The sequence below is a fragment of the Haliotis cracherodii genome, unplaced genomic scaffold (genome assembly GCF_022045235.1).
Source record: "Haliotis cracherodii isolate W230 unplaced genomic scaffold, xgHalCrac1.p SCAF_6, whole genome shotgun sequence".
Lineage (NCBI taxonomy): Eukaryota > Metazoa > Mollusca > Gastropoda > Lepetellida > Haliotidae > Haliotis > Haliotis cracherodii.
The window spans coordinates 1,298,134-1,322,037 of record NW_027266319.1 but is presented as its reverse complement, the minus strand read 5'-3'; the positions used below and the strand labels follow the sequence as shown (position 1 = coordinate 1,322,037).

Below are 23,904 nucleotides of genomic sequence, written 5' to 3'. Positions count from 1 at the left end.
GCAAGCATGGAGTCATGTCATACTACAAGCATTTGGCAGATATGCTGCATTACATGTAGTGTGTTGCTGATGCCAGCATTACACTGCATGTGGAGTTTGACTAGAGTTACTCACTGCATGTTCTTGTTTAATGCCACACTCAGACCGCCGTCGTATCACTGGAATATTGCTATGTGGTGTTTGACTGAGTTACTCACTGCACCGTCGTATCACTGGAATATTGCTATGTGGTGTTTGACTGAGTTACTCACTGCACCGTCGTATCACTGGAATATTGCTATGTGGTGTTTGACTGAGTTACTCACTGCACCGTCGTATCACTGGAATATTGCTATGTGGTGTTTGACTGAGTTACTCACTGCACCGTCGTATCACTGGAATATTGCTATGTGGTGTTTGACTGAGTTACTCACTGCACCGTCGTATCACTGGAATATTGCTATGTGGTGTTTGACTGAGTTACTCACTGCACCGTCGTATCACTGGAATATTGCTATGTGGTGTTTGACTGAGTTACTCACTGCACCGTCGTATCACTGGAATATTGCTATGTGGTGTTTCACTGAGTTACTCACTGCACCGTCGTATCACTGGAATATTGCTATGTGGTGTTTGACTGAGTTACTCACTGCACCGTCGTATCACTGGAATATTGCTATGTGGTGTTTGACTGAGTTACTCACTGCACCGTCGTATCACTGGAATATTGCTATGTGGTGTTTGACTGAGTTACTCACTGCAACGTCGTATCACTGGAATATTGCTATGTGGTGTTTGACTGAGTTACTCACTGCAACGTCGTATCACTGGAATATTACTATGTGGTGTTTCACTGATGACAGTAAAAAACAAATAACCAAGGCAGAAGAAAACTGTGACATTTTACTGTCCCAATTATACATTTAAAGGCATCAACACTGAAACATTCTCTATTTTGATTTACAAAGCCAGTATGGCAGACGGGTAGGTAAAGTATCAAAGTGGTAGAAGATGCATGAAGGGAGTTATGCTGGTTTCCTGTGCACAAGCCTGACGAGGAGGAAGCACACACATTATGCCGCCATAAACACCACTCACATCTCATACAATATATACACAAACTTATATACAGAAGATGAATGACAACATGTATTATAAACAGCTTCAAGATGATTATGGACTTTTGGAAGCCTTGATTTTGCATATGAAATTGCAACATGAAGAAAGTGATATTAAACACTAATAAATAGCACACTTGTAGGATGACATGGAGGCATGTTCAACATGCATAATAACAGACTAGAAATATGCTGCCTTGACTCTTTCATAGTATGTACCAGTACATAGTTTATATACATGCCGCCCACTAGGGTACGTCAGCTCAGCATCCACACTGACTGACCAAGGCCTCGACAACCGTGATGGTCCATGATCGAAGGCCTTCTGTTCGACATCGCGACACCAGCACTACAGAGGAAGTCTGTGATGATGGACTGTCTGTTCGACATAGCGACCAGACACACAAAGAACAAATTGAATCGATTATTAGCTCCTCGTCAGTCAAGAATTTTTTACAAGACAATCATCAATACCTACACATGACCTTTACACACACAAACTGTTCAACATCTGGAAACTGTGACATATACCCGTCTAAAGCTAAAGTAGACGATTTGAAAAAGGACACAAATCTGAAAGACTAAATGCAAAGGAGTCTAATCTAGAATGGTGGAAAGAACAGTGTTCCACAAGCACAGGACTTGCCCAGCATTGGATGAATGTACAACAGTGATGGTGCCCACAGAAGTACAACACCATGGAACTACGTAAGGTTCTAATAGCACCAAAGACAGCATCAGTAACAACACTCTACAACTACCCATAGAAAATCATCACAATGCCAAATTGATTAGTAATAATGTTCATGTACAAGACCAAACTTTATGAATGTTTTTTATGAAATTATTACAAGATTCTCATGTGCCAGCCAGGGCCCTGATCGACAAGGCGATCGTAGCGTAACGACAGTCGTAAGTCTATGTTAAAGTATGGGAATTACGATAACAATGGCGCTACGACAGTTATAAGTCTATGATAAAGTATGGGAATTATGGTAACATTAGCGCTACGATAGCCTTGTGAAATGGACCCCTGAGCCCGATTCAGAATATGTCTCCACACTGGACTTGAGGTCTGGATATCTAAACATCAAACATGCCCAACAAATGCACTTGCCTCATAGATAAATTAAACAGATACTTGTGTGAATATCCAGCTACACTCCCTCTGCCTAGAAGAACTCTGTATTATGCAAACCACTTAAAGTGGAACACTGAACACAAAGATTGAGTTTCCACGTTCTGAACATCGGATGCTCTGGGTAGAATCACCATTAAGTAGGCTTAAGTTCCAAAGTGATTCCACAACTAGATGCTAACCCACAGTCCCCAGTCTTCATCTGCTCACATCCTACGTAGATGCTGACTCCCACAACTGATACTGTATTCTTGTGTTCATATAACAGAAACTGATTCATACAACTTGTGAATATTATGAGTCTCATGTAAATAAGAATTATCTGTTCTTCAGAACAAGTTGTTCCTGGCAGGAATATCTGGTCTGTTACAATCTGTAGTTGTCTCACTTGCTGCTGTCAACTTGTTGATCCAGCATACCCAAGTGTCTTACGAGATAAAAAATATCAGGACGAGTTGATAATAGTTACACATATCTAAGGCTTGCCAAGGATACTTTAATTCTTATCATGTCTCGATATATTTCAGCTTGGAAGACACAAGAGTAAGATTCTATTGATCATCAAAAATCATTCTGCCAACTTTTTCTGCTTGTAAACCGTCTTGAGAGTAAATAGTTTATTCAGTGGCAGAGAGATTTGTGATGTCATTTGATTGTGATGTCATGTTAACCAATGATATCACAATGGCCTGCAAAGTATAATCATTTCATTTCATTGCAGTGATATCTACCAGGAGATACTAGCGATATTTCCACTTGAAGCCAGGTTTGAATGATAAAGTGAAATAGTCACCAAATCACTAATTCAATTTAAGTAGATCATCAAATTCTCAAAACGATTCAATTCTTTCACATCACTCTACTGATTGAACATAAACTATTAGCACAAGAACCTCTCTAAAAAAGATTTTTAACAAGGTTAAACATGCATAAAATGTATTGGTGGTAGGTTTTATGTGAAGCATTCAACAAAATGTACAATTCTAAGACTGGTTTAACATGAATCTCAATTTGTTCTGTATTAATAAAATAGATACAAAGAAATCTAAAAATACATTCAAGTAATATTGATCCAGAATACCCCAAATACACACACCCCAAATACTACTACACTTTTTCGATTCAAAGATGACTTTCGAAAAGTAAACAAGGGAGATAACTGTCCATAAACAAGGGAGATAACTATGTCAGTGCTGCTTCTTGTCCCTTCGTGTCCGTGAGAATTGATATGCAAAGTTCTTCCGTTTGTTTATTGTCCACTTATGGTCAGTGCCTGTGGCTGCTGATTGTTGAATATGATCACTAGCGACTGGCGTGTGTACCGTGCGTTCACTGGACCCGTGCCTTGACCGCCGTGTGGTCACACCCTCCAGGATGGGGTCAACTCGAATCACCTGGACCCGGGGAGGGGGGTTGGTCTTGCTGTTGACCGGACGTTTGCGGTTGGAGTAGCCCATGTTCTTGGAGCTGCGCCGCACCATGGCCGGCATGTGGTTGGTGACTGGGATGGAACTTGTCCTGGATTTCTTGCTGGCCGGCTGATCTGCTGAGAGAGCCTTCGACTTGGCAGCCTTCCGCGTCAGGATCACAGAACTTCGTGTGACTTTCTGATTTAAATTTTCCTTACTGAGGGAGACAACTCTGACTGATTTATCTATGGCAGGTTTAGGGTCAGACTTTCTGCTAGCCTTGAGACTATCATTTGAGTCAGTGACAGAATCAGCATCTGGTGCTGGAACAACCATCACACTGGTCTTTGCATCCCCATCCTCCACAGGCAGTGTGTCACTCACAAACTCAACACTCTCCACAGAAGGGGAGCTCTCACCCGATGAAATTGTAACAACAGATCTTTTGGCATGTGGTTCCTGGCTCTCAATGTCCGTCACTTTCCTCTTACAAGAATTACTCGGGACAACACTGCTGACTCGGATACAGTTGATGCTGTCGATATTGTCCACCACCCTCCCTACAGCCTCGACATCATCCCCACCATCTTCGTCCACCTCTACATTCCAGGTCACCGTTGTGAGCGTTGCTTCACATTCAATACTGGCTTCCTTCTTCTCACTGTCGGAGCTGCCTCTGCTGTCCCGTGAGTCAGTGGACAGCTTCATGCTCCTCCGGGACCGGGTGTTCCGTGTGACACTGCAGGAGGACACGGGAGCAATTTGCACGTGCTCAATGTCTGTGATTACGTGGGCTCGCTCCTCTTCATCCAGATCCCAAGTGAAGGGTGCAATGCTCACCTGCTGCCTGAACGCTTTCAGAGATCTTTGATTCCGCTCAGCTAACTTCTGATCCTCCTCGTCATCAACATCCCAGGTAAAGGGTTCGGACTTGACCTTCTCTCTCAGGGACTTCACTCCTTTCAACTTGTCCTCCCTCTGAGGAGAGTTGTCTGCGGCGACATCAGATGTGACAGGTGCAGTAACATTATTTTTGTTTATAGCTTGATCGGGGACCTCCCCATTTTTCTTGTTATCTGTATGTGGAGTTGCATCAACCGAATTAGATGATGTTTTGTTCTCTGTTGGCACATCTATCGTGTTATCACAGGTTAGCTTGTCTTCAATGGCAGTGTCCTGTATCTCAGCCCCAGCTTCAGGCGGCTTGTGTCCAGCACTTCCTGCTTTCTGATCAGAACCCGCTGCTTCTGCTATCACAGTTGCATCTTGTTGTTCGTTTGCTTTTGCAGGTTTTTCGTCCTGAGATGTGTTTGATCCACTTGCCCCGAACTCCTCCAGGAGAATCACCTCATCTTCTTCCATGTCAGGACAGTCAGCCATGTCCACCTCACTCATGGCCTCAGTCTGTCTGCTGGCCACAGTCGGCTCATCCTCCTTCACACTCTCTGTGTAACTTGTGCAAACTTCTACTGTCTCATTCGGAGTTACTTGAACAGTGTCAGTGGGAATCATTGATGTCTCTGAAGGCCTAATCTCTGCCTCCAAAACTTTCAACTGTGGATCATACACAGCATCCTCTTCTTGTGTTCCTTGATAGTCTTCGGGAGTGGCGCTCTGACGCGAAGACTCTTCTGAACCCTCCTTGCTATCCTCTGATGCAGTATCTGCTTCGACCTGTTTCCCATCTCTCCCTTGTGTTTCTTCAATAGAGTTATCAGTCTCATTTTTCTGCTCTTGTCTTGCACATTTCTTTGTCAGCTTTTGCTTCTTGAAAGGATCATCATCATCTGAACGGGTATTGAGGTAGGACAAAAAGGAATCTAAGAATGATGGACTTGTTGGATTTTGTTTGGATGGAGGTGGTGATTTGGGGTCATCACATGACCCACTCCTGATGCCCAACGTTGATGGCGTCAACTCATCACATGATGCACGTCGCGGCAAAGCATCAGCTGGGGCGTTGACCAGCTCAGCACTTTTTCTTCTCACGGTCTCTGCTGACAAGTTGTTCAGACGAACCTCAAATGATTTTAGTCCAAATTCATTTTTTCTCTGAGTTCCTCTTGTCCTGCGAGACATATTGTGGTCAGGGTTAATAGTTTGTGATGCAGGAGCTGATTTGGGTCGATTGTCGTTTGAGTGAACCACTATTTGTCTCGTTAAGCTTCTGGTGACAAATTTAGCACTATGAGGTCTTTCTGGGGTTCGTTTTATGAGCACTTTGTTTTCTTCCTTCCTATTGCCTTGAGTCCTGTTTAGCCTACCAACAGATTGTCTACTCTGCGTCTTCATCACCGACAGTTTCTTGCTGCTGTGTAGCACATCCAGGATACTGCTCCTGGATGTCCGTGGTTTCATCTTCAGCGAACCTTTGTAGAACTGTTTAGCAGGAATTGTCTTCCTCAGCCTGTACACTCTGTCTGGCTGATTCATGACCCTCCTCTCAACTCTGGGCTCATCGCCTTTCATCTTTTCCCTCCTTGTGGAAACTCTATCTTGTTTGTTGCCACTGTCTCCAGAACTGAACTCTTTGTGTGCCATCTCAGGGTTAGATACTCGGTTCATGGTCTTTCTCAGACTTCTCTTGGGTTCAGTACCAGCTTCGACATCCTCCTCAAAATCCTGCCCATCAGAGCTCAGCAGGCCATCGCGATGTTCAACAGAAGGGACATCTTTCACTTCTTGACTTGCTGATACAGATTCTGATTTGGTTGCTTTTTTCAAGTCAGATTCATCTTGACCCACAAAGTCAGCTTTTCTGGGATTGCTTCTCAGATGTTTCACAATGGCTTTTAACTCTGAAGTAGTTTCCTGTTCTTCGGACTTAGAAGACTGGTCCTGTTCTTTCCGCAGATCAGTTCCTCTGGGTGAATCAGATCCTTTGGACTCATCTTTGGTTAAGGTCAACTTACATTCAGAAATGTCAGTCTTATCAGTAACAACAGGGCTTGAGATATCTGACTTGCTGCTGGTCAGGAATTCAGTATTTCTGGGGTGGCTTCTTAAATGTTTGACATTCACTTGGTTCTGATCTACTTGAACTTGCTGATCTGCGGAGACACTGTTGTCCTCTGCCAGGTTATCAGCAGGTCCGGCCATGCTCACACCAACCTCCTCACCTCCACCAGGGGCGGGAGTGTTGACACTACCTGTTGATGGACATGGCTCTCTTTCTGTCCCAGTATTACATAATTCTTGGGCAACAGTTTCTTGGCATTCCTCGGCAAAACTCTTTTTCTCTTCACAACTCTCCAGCTCAACGCCTGTAACGTGGTCATTAGGTTTAGCTTCTACAGAATCAACATTTGTCATGCCTTCTGCTTCAGTTTGAGGCATTTGGTCACCCAATTGAAGCACATCTACTGATTGAGTCTCACAAATCAAGTCTCTTTCTATATCTTCCTTACAAGTCACATTGGTCTCAGAAACCTGTTCCTGAGAAAGTGCAGCACTAGGTTCAACAGCAATGGTGGTTTCATTGATACTTTGATCAGGGAAACTTGGAACAACCACACTACTGGCAGCAGGTCCCGAGTCAGGACCTTGTTCCTGACAGACTTTAGAACTGATCACTGGAGCTACAGGCTGGAATGACGCTTGTTCTGAGATTCCGCTTGTAATGTCTGAATGAGGGGCTGGATCATTTATCATTCTTGCAAAAGCTGCAAGTTCATCAACGTTTTCTTTCGAAGGGTCAGGCAGAAATTCGTGGAGCGAGTCCAGGGACATGGAGGTCGGCAGCGCAGTCTGATGATCACCAGCTGCTGCACAAGGGGACAAGAGGTGAACATCGCCAACAGACTCGGGACGGAGCTTTAGACCATCATCTCCCTGCGTCTGCTGCTGGCGGATCTTCAGCATGTCGTTCAGGGCTTCCTGAATGTCAGGAAACGGAACATAATTTTCCTCTGATTCTTCCTTTTCTGGACTCTTCTCCACTTCGACTACATCACCTTTCTCTTCAATCAAAGCATCCATTCTTTCTAAAATGATCTCGGAGTGCTGAGGAGTATGGTTCAAGTAGGAGATGAAAGCTGGGAAGTGTTGTTGACAGAGATGGCACACAGTTGCCCCAGACTCCCCCTTGCGAGTGGAGTAAGGCTGTAAGTGTTTGATAACCAGGTGTTGGATGAGGTTCCTATGATTCCGGAACAGAGTTCCACATGGAGCACATCCGCAACCCCACTCCAAGCCAACAATGATGATCACCTGCCTTGTTTCCGACAGGATCTGTGGTTTAGGTCGGCCTTTACTTCTGGGAGATAATGGAACGCTCTTGCCATCACTCCTAACATCACATCTATCTTTCTTCCCACTCAGCAAACATTCCAGGCGGTCTTTCAGCATTTGTTTCACGTTCACATGCTTCTTCTTGGGGATTGGCTTGTTCCTCTTCTTTGGTGAAGTCTTGTCCCCGGGCAGCTTTGGTACAGTTTCAAACACATCATCAGTTGGAATTCTATCACTTTTCTTGGACTTCTTCTTCTTGGGAGCAGGAGTACCTTCAGTAGCACCACTGCCATCTCCAGCTGGTTTGATCTTTTTCTTTGGGGCTGCACTTCCCACGTCGCCCGTTGTCCCCTCGCTGTTGCCTTCCCCTGCAGCGATTGCTGCCTTCACTTTTTTCTTCTTCTTCGGTACCAGAGCTGCAGTGTTGTCACCAGTGGCTTGTAGTGTTGGGACATCACCGGCCCCAGCCATGATGATGCCTGCACTTCCCACGTCGCCCGTTGTCCCCTCGCTGTTGCCTTCACCTGCAGGGATTGCTGCCTTCACTTTTTTCTTCTTCTTCGGTACCAGAGCTGCAGTGTTGTCACCAGTGGCTTGTAGTGTTGGGACATCACCGGCCCCAGCCATGATGATGCCTGCACTTCCTAGAGGCAGGTCTCCCTGTGTCCCATCCATCACATCTGGACTCTCTGGAACATACTGCCCTGAAGAGTCTATCACAGACTGTATGGCATCTACATACCTAGCCAGCTCCCTACCGTCTATAGGCACAGGTGGTTGTTTGGGCTTACTTGGGCTTGACTTATTGGAATTTTTCTTGGATTTACTTTGCAAGCCAGATATACTCTTACTTATTTCCTTTGCATCTCGGTAGCTGGTTTCTGTTTCACCAGATTCTGCCACACCTGACATCCCATGTGCCATGGCAACAGGAACACCACCGTCTGAGAAAACAGGCAGCATCCCCGAGGTAGGTAGTTTTAGTTCAGACGCCTTCTTGGGTTTTCTGATAGGTCCATTCAGGTTGTAACACTCAGGCCAATGAGTGACTAAACTTTCCATTCGGCAAAATGTTTGTTTACACAAAAAGCACTTGAAAAAGGTATTCCCATTATGACAAAGCTCTTTGAACTTTGGATTTGGTGTTTTTTTAGGTTTTGTTGTTTTAGGTTTTGGTTTAGGTTTTGGTGCCTTAGATTTAGCTTCCATGGAGGGTAACGGTGTTTGTCCTGGTGGTGGTAGCATTGCTGCCATGGCAGCTGCTGGTGACTGGGTTGTTGATGTCGCTGTTGCGGATGATTGAGTAGTAGATGTCACTGTTGCGGATGCTGTTGTGGAGATTGTTTCTGTTGCTGCCTCTAACCTGTCGACTACACCAGACATAACTGACACTACAGCCTTAGGGATTTCCACTTTCTTATTCTTACTCTTCGGTTTGCATGGCGGCGCTTGAGCCTTCTCCTTCATCATCTCCTGTCGTTTGAAATGTTCAATGAATTTTTTCAGATCGTCTGTGTTTGTTAAATCCAGGGCTGCCAGATCTATAGCGGGTTCTGGTGGAGGAGGTGGAGCTGCGGCCGGCACAGGGGGGGTGCACGGTCCGCTGTAACCTTCCACTGCCGTGTTGGGATGTCCAGGAACTCCTTCAGTTGATGGCTGCTTCTCACATTTCTTTCGTGGTCTGCATCTGCTCTTCAGGCATCGTGTTCTGTGGTCAAGCACTTCTGGGTCTGTCTCGCAAAAAATCTTACACACAGGGCACTGGTATACCCTACACGCTTCCAGTGACTTGATGGTAAGTTTGGGGTTCAAATGTCCAGGCTTCACAGACAGGTCTGATGTTTCACCATTTGAATCAGACGGAGCAAACTCTTCTGCTCTGCATATAGACTGGATATGCTTCCGTAGATCATCCAGAGACAGCAACTGCTCTTGACATATTTTGCATCGATAAAAGACATTGAAGAGCTTCTTTGATGCCTTCTTTGGCTTGTCAGTTGAGGAGATTGGAGCAACAACATCATCCACTGGTGAAGATACTGTGGATGAGCAGGAAGAGGAGATGCTGGGGTTTGTTTCCACAGGACTTGGCTTCGTTTCAGTGGAGACGGCGCCTGAATCAGTCATTGGTGCAACTGAAGGGTCAGCTGTGTTCGGACAAGGTATAACTTGGGGCAGTGTCCCAGGCTTGGACACTGTGGACCCACTAGAGAGCAGGGGCTTTACACAGGTCAGACTCTGCTTGCCACATCCACCTAACAATGCTGTGTTTGTTGTTACTCTGGAGTTTATCATTGAGTTGGTAAATATTGTGGCCTTACTCTTAGGTTTGGGTTTTGGCTTGGTTAATGAGGACTTGAGAACAAAGGGCACATTACTGTCCATAGCAGGACTTGGAGCAGTAGCATCAGCAGGTATCATGGTCTTGCCAGTGATTTCTGATTTCTTCTTCACAATAGGAAAAACTGGACTCCTACTTTTCAGAGCAACATGAGGATGATTTGTACTTGTGTAAACAGCATTATCTACAGGAACTGATTTCTGTTCTGTGGTAGTAACAGTCTTTGAAGATAATTTGAGCATTTGTTGGAGATTAGCTGTAACAACAGAACTTGCTTTCATGTGATCAGTTTTCTGTACTCGATGTTGGTTAAGACCTGCCAGCTGTGGTTTCCCCTGGTGTTGTTGCTGTTGTTGCTGCTGCTGCTGCTGCTGCTGCTGCTGCTGCTGCTGCCTCTGAACCTGCGGCCTACCCGGACTGAAAGTTGTGGACATCGTGGTCTGTCCTAGGTGTTGGTTCACCACGGCAACCGGAACTTGGGACTGTACCAGCTGGGGCTGAGCTAGCTGAGCTGCAATAGAAGGTGCAATCTGAGCAACAGTTGATGTGGGTTGCACACCGAGATTCACCGATGGTGGAGAGGCCCGTTGGACCAGGGCAGACACAGGGTGGGTCACTGCACGAGTTCCAATGAGATTGACAGCAACAGGGCCATGTTGTTGCTGGGCCACCTGTTGCTGGACCACTTGTTGCTGAACCACTTGTTGCTGCACTGTCTGAGCAAGATTTGTGAAATACTGAGACTGAGGCATAGACAGGGAGGGCACCTGTCCCCCGGTGAATGCCACTGCCATTTGCTGACCTGGCAGTGACGTCCCCCTGGACTGGTCACTAAGGATGACAGCTTGCTCCTGGTGTGTCGGTACTGGCAACTGGGTGGTCTGTGGCTGTGAAGGAACACGTAAGAGGCCTGAGGTGATGTGAAATACAGCTGACCCCACTGATGATTTTGCGGATGAGGGGGGCTTCACAGCTCCTGAACTACCTGGCATGTGCTTGGTGTGTATGTGTCCTGATCGAGCCTGTGTGGATGGCGTGGACTGAAATGGTTGGCTGGTTGTTGCACATGCTGACACTAATTTCATTGCTATCTTGTTCGAAGCTTGTGGTTTGCAGTTTTTCAAGGTTTCAATCTTGGATAAAAGCTGTTGCTGTTGCAGCAGCTGCAGCTGTTGTAGCGTGTGCCCTGCGGACTGTGAGTGTTGAGGGACTGCCACAGCATCGTGTTGGGGGACTTCCTGTTCCGCGATGTTGAGTGACGAGAAGAGGGGATCAGCTGCCGACACAGGGGTGGTGTGCTTCATGTGGCCTGGCACCGGCACCGACATCTCCTCCCCGCCAGAACCATTGTTGTCGATGGTGATCTCCTGAAACGCCTCAGGCATGAGGTCAATGTTGCCCTGCTGCAGCAACTCATTCAGAGTATGTGTGTCGGGGAGGTCAGCCAGAGAGAGATCTTCTGTAGCAAAGAGCAACTGTCGGATGAGAGTATGCTTGTCTCCCAGCTCAGCATCCGACAGTTGTAGAGTTGGCTCAATACTCGCAATACTGCTGCTTGTGACATCTTGACTCTGGCCCTTGGCTGCCGACACAGCAGTGAATGGTTTGAGATGTTTCGACACCTGTGTGATTTGTTCCGTGTAGCCTGGCATGTTGGAATTGATGGGTCTGACGAGGTGCTGGTGGAGCAGGGTCCTCTGGGAGCTATGAGGACTCATCCCACTCTGGTCCAGCTCGGGGATGCTTCCCTCGCTCACAGAGCTACTGTCATTGATGAGATCTTCATTGGAGTAGTTCTGGGCGACTGCTTCCCTCTCTGCGAGATACTTGTCGCATGCAGGGCCCAGTGACAGCCAGTCGTGATCCGGGTTCAAGTAGTAGGGTCGGAGCATGTTCAGGAGCCTCTCCACTTCGAAGAACGTGGCTGGGTTGATCTTGCCACTTTTGCTGGGGTGATCACACTCTCCGGTTTTGTTGGTACAGTTGGAACAACACACCTTGCCCCTGTCTTTGACTAGAGACAGGCTCTGGTTGACGTAGAAGGACTTGACGGCGGCCAGAGTTGCCTGGTTGGGGTTGAGGGCGAAGGCAGTGACGGCAGAATACATGGCGGTTTTGGGGTTGCGGGTGGCATATATGAGAGACAGCTTCTCACACGTGGCTGCCATTGCTTGTTGTCTCTCCCGAAGTCCGTCCATGTCTCCCTCCTGCATGTGTTTCTCCAGGCAGCTCTTGTCGTAGTTGATGGCGAAGATGCAGAGGTCTGTGTACAGCTGAAGGAACATGTTGCCACACTGAAACATAAACACACATCATCAGACACTGAAACACATCATCAGACAATGAAAGACACATCAACAGACACTGAAACACACATCATCAGACAATGAAACACGAATCATCAGAAACTGAAACACACATCATCAGAAACTGAAACACACATCATCAGAAACTGAAACATAAACATCAGAAACTGAAACACACATCATCAGACACTGAAATACATCATCAGAAACACATATCATCAGAAACTGAAACATAAATATCAGACACTGAAACACACATTATCAGACACTGAAACACATCATCAGAAACACACATCATCAGACACTGGAATAAACACACATCAGAAACACACATCATCAGACACTGGAATAAACACACATCATCAGAAACTTAACACACATCATCAGACACTGAAACACACATCATCAGACCCTGAAACTCACATCATCAGACACTGAAACACACATCATCAGACACTGAAACACACATCATCAGACACTGAAACACACATCATCAGACACTGAAACCCAAACAAATAATCAAAAACAGAAACACACATCATCAGACACTGAAACACTAACAAATCATCAAACACTGAAACACACAGACACTCAAACACACATCATCAAACACTGAAACACACATCATCAGCCACTGAAACACAAACACACATCATCAGACACACATCAGATTTTGAAACACATCAGAAACTGAAACACACATCAAACACTGAAACACACACCATCAGACACTGAAACACAAACACACATCATCAGACACTGAAACACACACCATCAGACACTGAAACACAAACACACATCATCAGACACTGAAACACACATCAAACACTGAAACACACACCATCAGACACTGAAACACAAACACACATCATCAGACACTGAAACACACACCATCAGACACTGAAACACAAACACACATCATCAGACACTGAAACACACATCAGACACTGAAACACAGATCAAATTTTTAAACACAAACACACATCATCAGACACTGAAACACACATCAGACACTGAAACACACATCAGATTTTGAAACACAAACACACATCATCAGACACTGAAACACAAACACACATCACCATATTGGTTCTACAAATGTACTGACAATTTCTATGTAAGCTGATCACCGAGTGCCACAACCAACTCACCTCTTCTCTCACACCATCGATGATGAGACCGATCTGCTCGGTGGAGCGGGACAGTTTGGCCACGGCCCACACGCTGCTGAGGAACTTGTCCTGGTCGCTGTCTGCCAGATACTGGTGGCGGATCCACAACGTCAGCAGTTCCTGAAACATCGCAACATCAACAACATCATACGTCTGATGCACCAGCAAACTATTCATGACAATGTTTGTTTTCGTTTAACGCCGCACTCAGCAATATTCCAGCTATATGACGACAGTCTGTAAACAATGGAGTCTGGACCAGACAATCCAGCGTCTGACATCATGAGCATCGATACATGCAGTGGGGTACAATGAAATGCATCAGCCAAGTCAGTGAGACTGACCACCCGATCCCGTTAGTCGCGTCTTAAGACAAGCATAGTCACCGGTTGTTGAAGAGCATTCTACCCTAGATCTTCAAGTGTCCCTATATCAGAGCAACACGCTCGTCATATGATAGATTCTAGAAGGCAAGGTTTCCTAAAGGAGCAACAGACAGGGGGATTCGAGGCACTGGACCGGACTTGCGCTGAGTTTGGATGGGTTGCCTATCTGAAACAACTGACTGCATCCCTCCAACACTAATCTGTATTCAAGAACAGAGCACGTCTCTCAAGACATCAACAGTGACAATACCCTGACCATTCGTGAGTGCACTGATACATAGTGTAGCGTCTGTTACTTATTGCTGCGGCCACTGATTTCACCCCACTGCATTGTCTCCCAAGATAATTTGCTAATTATTCATTGATCTTGTGTTGTCACTTACTGATTTCACAATTTAGCTGTGTACGAACTGATTTCTGGTTTAAGCTCAGCCCTCTAAGTTCAATTTTTGTTAGGGAGCCAAGTAGCTCCTAAAATGAATATTTTAGGAGCCAACAGATATCTTAAAGAGATTATGTCACCAGTTATGTTTACTTTCAGGTAGCCAAGTGGCGAGCAGTAGATAAATTTAGGTCGCCAATCAAAGGTTTAAATCGCATTGGCCACCAAAATGGTCGCTACTTAGAGGGCTCAACCTTTGTGTGTGAACTTTGACACGACCTTGTGACCTACTGACCTTGCTGCTGCAGTGGTCCGAAGGTCGGATCCAGTCCTGGACGAGGAAGGTCTGTGCCAGCTCGGTACACAGCGATTTGTTGTTTTCCGTCTGCTGAAGCCTCGTAATGAGACGCACGCCATCATGGCAGGGGATCTTCTGACACTGCAACATACACAACAACACTCAACACAGTCTCTACCAGGTACTATCTTGCTGTCTAGCTACTGGTACTATCTGAGTACTATTTTGGAATCTGGCTACTATCTTGGAGTCCGGCTACTATCGTCCCGTTCAGCTACTCCTGATGCTATGTTGGAGTTGGGCTACAATAATCTGTCTGGCAAGTCCTACTATTATCTCGTTGTCCGGCTACTACACCAAATGGCTACTATACTACATATGACATAGAATTGTCAAACTACAACAAATATAACTTTTAACGAGTCAAAGTATGGCATTTATGATATATGTATCCATTCTCTGTCAATTAAAGTTTGCTACAAGGTGTCAGTAGCAGTAATCTGACCGTGGTTGCTGTTAATAACAGTGAGTTCTGCAATCTTCTGATCGCTTCTCACAGTATTTCGCCGAAATTAATTAAAACAATATTAAAAGGAATTTTGAATAAAATTAATGAAATAAGTAACAAACATAAGTCCAGATTACAATGAACACTTTTTATAACCAGACAGTGTGATTATAAGATTACATTGTGTACACCAGTTCGGATTTGTTGACATGGTATTTCCGGTGTTACGTGCTCACGGTAATGTCTTTGCGTTGGGGAAAAAACTCATCAAAACTCATTATGGCATGTATAATGCGCTCCTCCTTCTACACAGCTATGTTTTTTGGGGAAAAGTGTGCACTAAACTGAAGAAAATGCGGTATGTTGGTGACTTTCTACCATCTTGCGGTTCGGCTACTCACCTCCTCCTGAAGACGATCCTGCTGGTTCAGCTTGTGCAGCAGCATCAGTTGTGTCTGGCGAATGTCAAGGTCATCTGTCAGAGCGGGGTGTTTAAGGCACCATGAGCACAGGTTCAGTGCAAACTCCTCACAGTTCTCCTGAATCATGATCTCCACACGGATCTTCAGGATCACAGGGTCCTCTTGCTTGATGTAGTTCAAGCCTAGAAAAGAGCATAAGTATACTTTAAACATCATCATCATCATCATCATCATCATCAGAGTGAGTGAGTGAGTGAGTGAGTGGTTTTGTGCCGCTTTTAGCAATATTCCAGCAATAACACGGTGAGGGACATCTAAAAATGAGCTTCAGGCTTTGTACCCATGTGGGGAATCAAACCCGGGTCTTCGGCTTGATGAGCCAACGCCTTAACCACCAGGCTACCCCAGCAACCCTACAACATTAAAAACGAACTCAAGCCATGGGTTTGCACAAACAAATAATGACCGCATGTAGATAACCCATGGAGATACCATTTAAGACAATAGATGCCCAACAACCTATGCTTGACATAAAAGGCCACCAACTTCATGAGCTGGTCTGTGACTCTGGTGTCATCATCTCAATCATGAAGATCGATGTCATGATGTCAATCACTGGATTGTCTGGTACAGACTAGATTATTTACAGAGTAAGTGAGTCAGTATTGTTTTGCACCGCTTTTAGCAATATTCAAGCAATATCACGGCAGCGGACACCAGATTTTGGGCTTCTTCGGTGTGACGAGCAAACACTTTCGCCACTAGGCTACCCCACTGCTCCAGATTATTTACCAGGGTTAGAAACTAACAATTTTTGTCCATTAGTCCTTATAATGATAACATATAGCAAAACCCTTAAAATGGGCCAATTTCTACTAGTCCTTAGGATATCTTTACTATTGAGCAGTTTGGTAAGGACTACAGGACTCGTGCCAATTTCTAACGCTGTTTACAGACTGCCATTGTAAAAATGGAATATAATCTAGGGCTGTCTACACAGCTAAGGCAGGCAAACTCACATTCCTCTTCCTCGTTGTCGTCCTCTTCAGCCATGACTAGGCCCAGGGTCGGGTGGGTCCAGCCTGTCTGGATGAGGTCATGGATGAGGCTGAACCGTGTGTAATTGTGAGAGGACAGCTTGGTGTGGAACGTCTCCAGCGTGGTGTGGAAGTTCTGCTTGCTCTGGCTGTCATCGTCAAGTTGCTGCCACTGGATGTTCAACACAGTCCGTGCACAGTGCCTGAAATACACATTGCCCTTCATAAAAACACTGTGGCTTCTAACACAGATCAACACTTGATTAGTACAAAAGACCTTGACAGTCTTAGTAGAACATACTTGGACTATTTCAGTTGATAAATAATTATAATAACAATAATGATGACATCACAGTACTGTATGACATCATAGCACTGTATGACATCACATCACTCATTAACATCATCAAGGGAATGTCTCTACATGTCAGAAATTGAGGGAAATACATAAATGTGCATGTCTTTATCCATTTTCACGAACTGAAACAAAGATGATTTCTCATATTAACCATGTTAACGTTTTATCCATAAAAGTGCTCCCAGCTCAATAGAATGTATACCTATGTTAGAAACATTTACTTTGAAGACAGATCAGGGGCCAGTTCAAAAGTTCCATGGATAAAAATCTTAATTCCTTAAGTTTAGTGTCAGTGTGAGTGTGTGAATGGCCCAGCAAGTTTTCCATCAGACAAAATCAATTTACCAGACGTTTATATATACGTATTAACAAAGCTAAGCAAAAACTCTGATCCTATTTTTGGTCATATGCTGTTAGGAGTGGTCATTGACAAAAATGATTAAATATATCTGGGTGCCGTGGTACAAAACAACCTTAGCGCTAAGACTGTTGTAAGTCTATGTTAAAGTATGAGAGTAACAATCACCATAGCGCTACGACTGTCGTAAGTCTATGTTAAGGTATGGGAGTTACAATCACCATAGTGCTAAGATTGTCGTAAGTCTATGTTAAGGTATGGCAGTTACAATCACCATAGCGCTAAGATTGTCTTAAGTCTATGTTAAGGTATGAGAGTTACAATCACCATAGCGTTACGACTATCGTAAGTCTATGTTAAGGTATGAGAGTTACAATCACCATAGCGTTACGACTATCGTAAGTCTATGTTAAAGTATGGGAGTTACAATCACCATAGCGTTACGACTGTCGTAAGTTTATGTTAAGGTATGGGAGTTACAATTACCATAGCGTAACGACTGTCGTAAGTTTATGTTAAGGTATGGGAGCAATACGAGTTACAATCACCTTAGCGCTAAGATCGCTTTGTATAACATCACCCTGGTCTTTCCACAGGGTAGTGTTTTGTCGCCGCTGCCGGCACCCGTGATAAGTCCTTCTGACATGTCTAATGCAGTGCATAGTATAGAACATGTAGAATGACAGAGTTGATTAACAAAAACCCTACAGATGATTTTCAACACCTAATAAATGTCAGTGAATAAACGTTCTGAAAAAGAAGAGCAAAACACTAGAATGTGTGCCACTAAACTCTGGAGATCAACATTTTTAAAATTAAGTCGAGGGGGGAGCAAGGTGGAATCACTCAAGACTTAAGGAATAAAGATTTTTTATCCAACATTGAACTTTTGAACTGGTCCCTAGCATAAGCAATCTAAACAAACATGTCTGCCCCAGTGTTAGCAGTAAAAGTAGGAACTGTCTGTACAGGGAACCTACCGGAACAGTTTCTGGCACAGAGCATTTGTGACGGGTCCAGTTGTCAGTCGAGAGTACATCTCTCCGATGTAGCCCAGGATTATCCATAATCCGATCACCTTGTTCTCATAATCTTCCACATTCTCAAGCTTGTCAATTGTCTGCAACACAAATATACATAAAGCATGTGCACCACCAAGTCAGAGTCAACAGATATTTTCCAAATCTTTACATATTTTCAATCAAGGTGCTCACATGCTTTTATGCACTTTGCGATGTAAGACCCGTTTTATCACAATATAGATCTTGATTATTGATTAGATCAGATTTGTTTGAAGCAAATGCAAGTGATATAAGAGGCGGAATCTGATTGGTCAATAGGAGACACATAGAAGTGACACTGGTGGCACTATGATCGAGCCCAGAAATTCCAGCCAAGTTCGCCAAGGATGGAAGCTGAACTTTTATAGTCAGTTAACTCCCTTGCATGGTCCTGAGCATAGTGCACAGGTCACGGAGATTAGTTGGATGGACGACCGCTTTTGGCATGTTGATCTGCAGTAGTTTGTGTGAAAAGTCCATCATGGTGGTGACAGGTGATCTATAGTGTCTACTGTTTGTTTGAAGCAATATTCCAGCTATATGATGGTAGTCTGTAAATAATCAAGTATGGGCCTGGCATTGAGCATTGATCTACTCAAATTGGATACGATGACATGTATCAACCGAGTCAGTGAGCCTGACCACCCGATCCTGTTAGTCGCCTCTTACAACAAGCATAGACCCGATCTTCACGTGTCTACAGTGTTGTTTCTGACATATGGCGGTGAGGGTCGAGCTACAATTCGAGCAGTTTTAGGACGTGACAGTTTCTAAAGAGAGTTGGGTGTAAAGCTGTTTTGAACAGTATTTCAGGTTTATCACAGAATGCCAGCTTAATGTGGGGATAAAGCCTAAAGTGATGCAGGTCTCAGACGTTTACCGGAACCCACAAGCATGGGTATGGTTGTGACAAACCTAGAAACATAATCGAGGCAAACCAGGATAGGAAACCACAATCATGGATTTCTGGTGAGCCCAGGGGACATAACTCTGCATGTCGAACTACCGCACCTCAGACGACGGGGGCAACCATGCCCCTGACAGTTTCTATAAGGCTGGCTGTGCAAATAAGAAAGTGACAAGGGGGCAACTTGAGGCCTTTTACGACATGACTTGTGTCGTCTCCACTTGCCAAGTGCGGAATGGACTTTAAAAAACAAAGTCTGGAATGGAAGTCTCCAGTTTGAAACTTGTGCCGCAAAGATCAAGAAAGGTGCTTTATTAGTGGCTAATGTCGACTTCCTGTTAGTAATTTCATTGGTCGGTCATAGTCCACAAAAGGTCGTTCTGACGTGACCTGTAATGGGATGTCCTCAGTAGTAGCCAGAATTTGTATCTGATTTTAATGAGACTGAGGTAATCTAAGCATGTGATTAATCCTGTTTTGTTTATTTAAAGCATTAATTGTTTATTGTTAAGCTCGTCTATCTCGGCTGATGACCCAGCGTATTCTGATCACTGTGTCGGATCAACGAGACTGATTAATGAGTGATTTTGGCAATTTGTTCCAAATTAGGTGTGTCGGAGTCGGAATGCGAGACTGTTAGATTAACGGGTCGAAATAGCACTGATTTATCGGTTTCCATCATAAGTGTTTGAAAATCAATGTGTCACCAAATTTATGCGAGTCCTAAACTTTGTCATGAAATTAATGTGAGTAGACTTGCCTTTGAACAATAAAAACTTATCTCCCTTAGCAGTACACATAGATACAGTACACATGCACACTGACACCACACCTTACACACATACAACACACACTGACAGAACAGTACACATAGATACAGTACACATGCACACTGACACCACACCTTACACACATACAACACACACTGACAGAACAGTACACATAGATACAGTATACAGTACACATGCACACTGACACCACACCTTACACACATACAACACACACTGACAGAACAGTACACATAGATACAGTACACATGCACACTGACACCACACCTTACACACATACAACACACACTGACAGAACAGTACACATAGATACAGTACACATGCACACTGACACCACACCTTACACACATACAACACACACTGACAGAACAGTACACATAGATACAGTATACAGTACACATGCACACTGACACCACACCTTACACACATACAACACACACTGACAGAACAGTACACATAGATACAGTACACATGCACACTGACACCACACCTTACACACACACAAACACCTTACACAGCATGCACACACATTAACAGCACAGCATACACACACACACACATGCTGGCAGCACAGCATGCACACACATTAACAGCACAGCGTACACACATACACACAAACATGCTGGCAGCACAGTCAGTCTACACAATACTTCCTGGTTTTAACCCTCTTCAAGTATGTCACTGCTTCCAACATAAATAGCATCCGAATTAATGAAACCTCAGAAATCCCACTGCATAAAACAAGTTTCTACTAGAAAACCAAAATTATTAATGCATTTACCTAGCAACGGTATCAATATTATACTTAATAACATAGTTTATCAAAATGATAATTTTGATGTAAATGGACCTAAACACTAAAACCTGTATTTGTGTCAATAGCGCTGTCAGTAGGAGCATGATTATGACAAAAGGAGGTGTGGTTTTGCCAGAGGTAGGATGTCTCAAAATGACATTTAACATGCACAAATATCATTAGGGGAATGAACACTCATTATACTCTATTACGTGAGACTGACAAATCCTAAATTTATAACAAATAATCCAATTTTCGCCACCTAATCTAATTGCCACAAGGTCTCAGACAAACAAACACTACCAACTCACGCAGCTGAAAACCATGCACAGGGTTTTACCTGGACTTCCAGGGGACCCTAATTATTGACATTAGGGACCTTTAAAATAATGAAATGGTGTGGTGTACTGTATGTCTAGATATTACTTTAGCGGCTGAAATGAATAATTGATCATGTGGACAGTAGTCATGAAATAACAGACACCCACAGCTGCTGTAGGTACAATGAATATGATTTTTTTCCCTCGTACTCTCTACATTTGTGTGCACTGGCCGCATATTTGCGTGCTGCTAAAACCCTGATATACTATCATCCTTATTGATATCATCATTATCATACAGAGATATAGTTTCACAAACTGTTTTAATTATCTGCATAAATATTGCCATATGGTCTGTACACCGTGTAGTTTGACATGATAGTGTATTGCGCTTAGTGCTACAACGGCACACTGGTTTTATTAAAAGAAACATTTGACATCTAAACATGCTAAAAGAGAACTTAAAGCAAATCCCACCAAAATTTCTCCCCTTTGTCATATCAAACATTGAATACATTCAAGCAATTATCATGATTATGCTAAAAAATTGCACACATGACGATACTACAACATACTATTATTGATACTTCGTCTGAGCCCCTCGATAAACCAATATCCTGTATATTCTTTGTTTGGGTCAGTTCTACTTTAAGGGCAACAATTTACACAATATCAAATCCTTCCAGCAACACTAACAACGGAAAGGGCATCAGCTGGGAATTAGAGTTAATATTTTTTCATTTCTTTAATCATATCAAAATATATATGTTGAGCATGTTGAAATAATCAAAAAGTTAAAACAATGCAGCCAAATGATAATTATTATGTGCACTCTAAGTACAGTACTGGAATTGTGGAAAAATAAAAACAAACCCTACTATAAACAAGCTAAAGCCTAAAACCAAGTCTGAGAATAATCATTGAGCTAATATGCAAAATTAGGCTACATGTCTCTGAAATTATACATACTTTCCTGTCCCATAAAATAATTGATGAAACATACAAACAAAATTACAAAAGATCTGCAAATGCAAAACATGGCAAAACAACATAGCTCTATACAAAATAACAACATGAGCCTTGATCTTACACAATGAACTGTGTCATTATTAACATGTGTTTACAGTCTATGTCTGTAATTGATGCAATAACAGGAGCATTCAGTACTATCTACTTGTCCGGGAACCTTGCCTACATCTAGCATTTAGCCTATATTTTCTTCTCAAGTCTTAAATCTGTAAATATATCAACAAAGAAACATTGTTTACGGATAAGGGGTGAAAAATACAAAAGTGCTTTGTAATTCAGGAAGTAAAGGCGTGTTAAGCTATATGTTGGGGAATAGCCACCTGTCAATGTGTCCAAACACACAATACAAAGCCGATTTATTATTCATAATTCATGAAATCATAACTTATATTTTGCATAATCATAATTTTCATTACGATACATGTATTTCATATAATTAATATGAAAATATCGTTTAGACATCGTTTGTGTTTATATCCCTCGACAAGCGAGGCCTGTTCTTGTCATGCGCTGTAACCTACATCAGGAAGTCGCTTTGTTGATAAGAAATTAATGTCGGTTGATATTAGATGTTGTGGGGGTCAATCGGAGCGTAGTTTGCATGGGACTGCATTATAAAATGTTATATATCATTATGCACACGTAAATGCACCACTAGACTGCTTATTAAATTATATATAACCAGTTTAAAATGCGTGCGTGCGTATCGACACGCCATTAATGGCACTCCAAAATGAAAGACAAGTTGGCTTGACTTAGACCGGGGACTTGACAGCGCGGATCACTGACCTTGCACGCTGTTTCGCAGTAGGCAACGGTTGCAGCATATTTATCGGATATTTTCTGACAATATTGTTGAGCTGCATTCCTCAATTCTGCGAGTAAGAGGTTAAAATCCATAATTTACTGAGCTATGCATGTGCGCCATACGTAAACACACAGCTCAGCCTTATATGATGCCATCTAGCGACGCGGGTCAATGTCAAGGGCAGACAACTGCATTGTCTGCCATTATTGAAACCGGCTAGATTTTCTCAGGGCTCGATTTAATTGATTTCGAGAAGACGAAAAGAATAAAAGACCAATAACAAACATTTATTATATGTCGATTTACGTCACGGGTAGTAATAGCAACGTCATCGGTAATATGTTTAATTGTCATTTAATGGATACAATTAAGTAATTCAGAAAACCATTGACACGTTGCGGGAACACGAGAACTGGTTTCTAGGACCAAGTCATTTTGAACCGTGGACTCTACATCGATTGTTAACTGCAGTTTTGAAGCCAGTCGCTGTTTAGTCGATACAGACTGTCTTCATGTACCAAATGAGACTCAGTAAGCATCGTCGCCAGCTCTCGTGGTCTCTCAAAGTTTTTGCGAGAGTTTAGTCTTCAAATCCCCTCTAGAAGTACCTAACATCTGTTACCTGCGTTATCACCCAGACAACGATATAAATGCGTAGAGCACAAATCACGTGGTTACTATACTTCCTATTTTAATTCTTCCAATTATTTTTGTAGTAATTTACACAGTATTATATCCTTTTGATTGAGTTTA

At 43.5% G+C, this 23,904-nt stretch overlaps 1 protein-coding gene across 1 annotated transcript; it reads right to left on the bottom strand.

The window, feature by feature from the left end:
• Positions 1–894: 894 nt before the first annotated feature.
• On the bottom strand, positions 895–23,279 carry LOC139445868 (uncharacterized). Its single transcript, XM_071227102.1, has 7 exons — positions 23,133–23,279; positions 18,423–18,562; positions 16,709–16,929; positions 15,669–15,871; positions 14,757–14,900; positions 13,673–13,813; positions 895–12,509 (listed from the first exon to the last, which is right to left on the bottom strand). The coding sequence occupies exons 1-7, from the start codon at positions 23,241–23,243 to the stop codon at positions 3,423–3,425; spliced, it is 10,047 nt and encodes a 3,348-aa protein (XP_071083203.1). The 5' UTR covers positions 23,244–23,279; the 3' UTR covers positions 895–3,422.
• Positions 23,280–23,904: the final 625 nt, after the last annotated feature.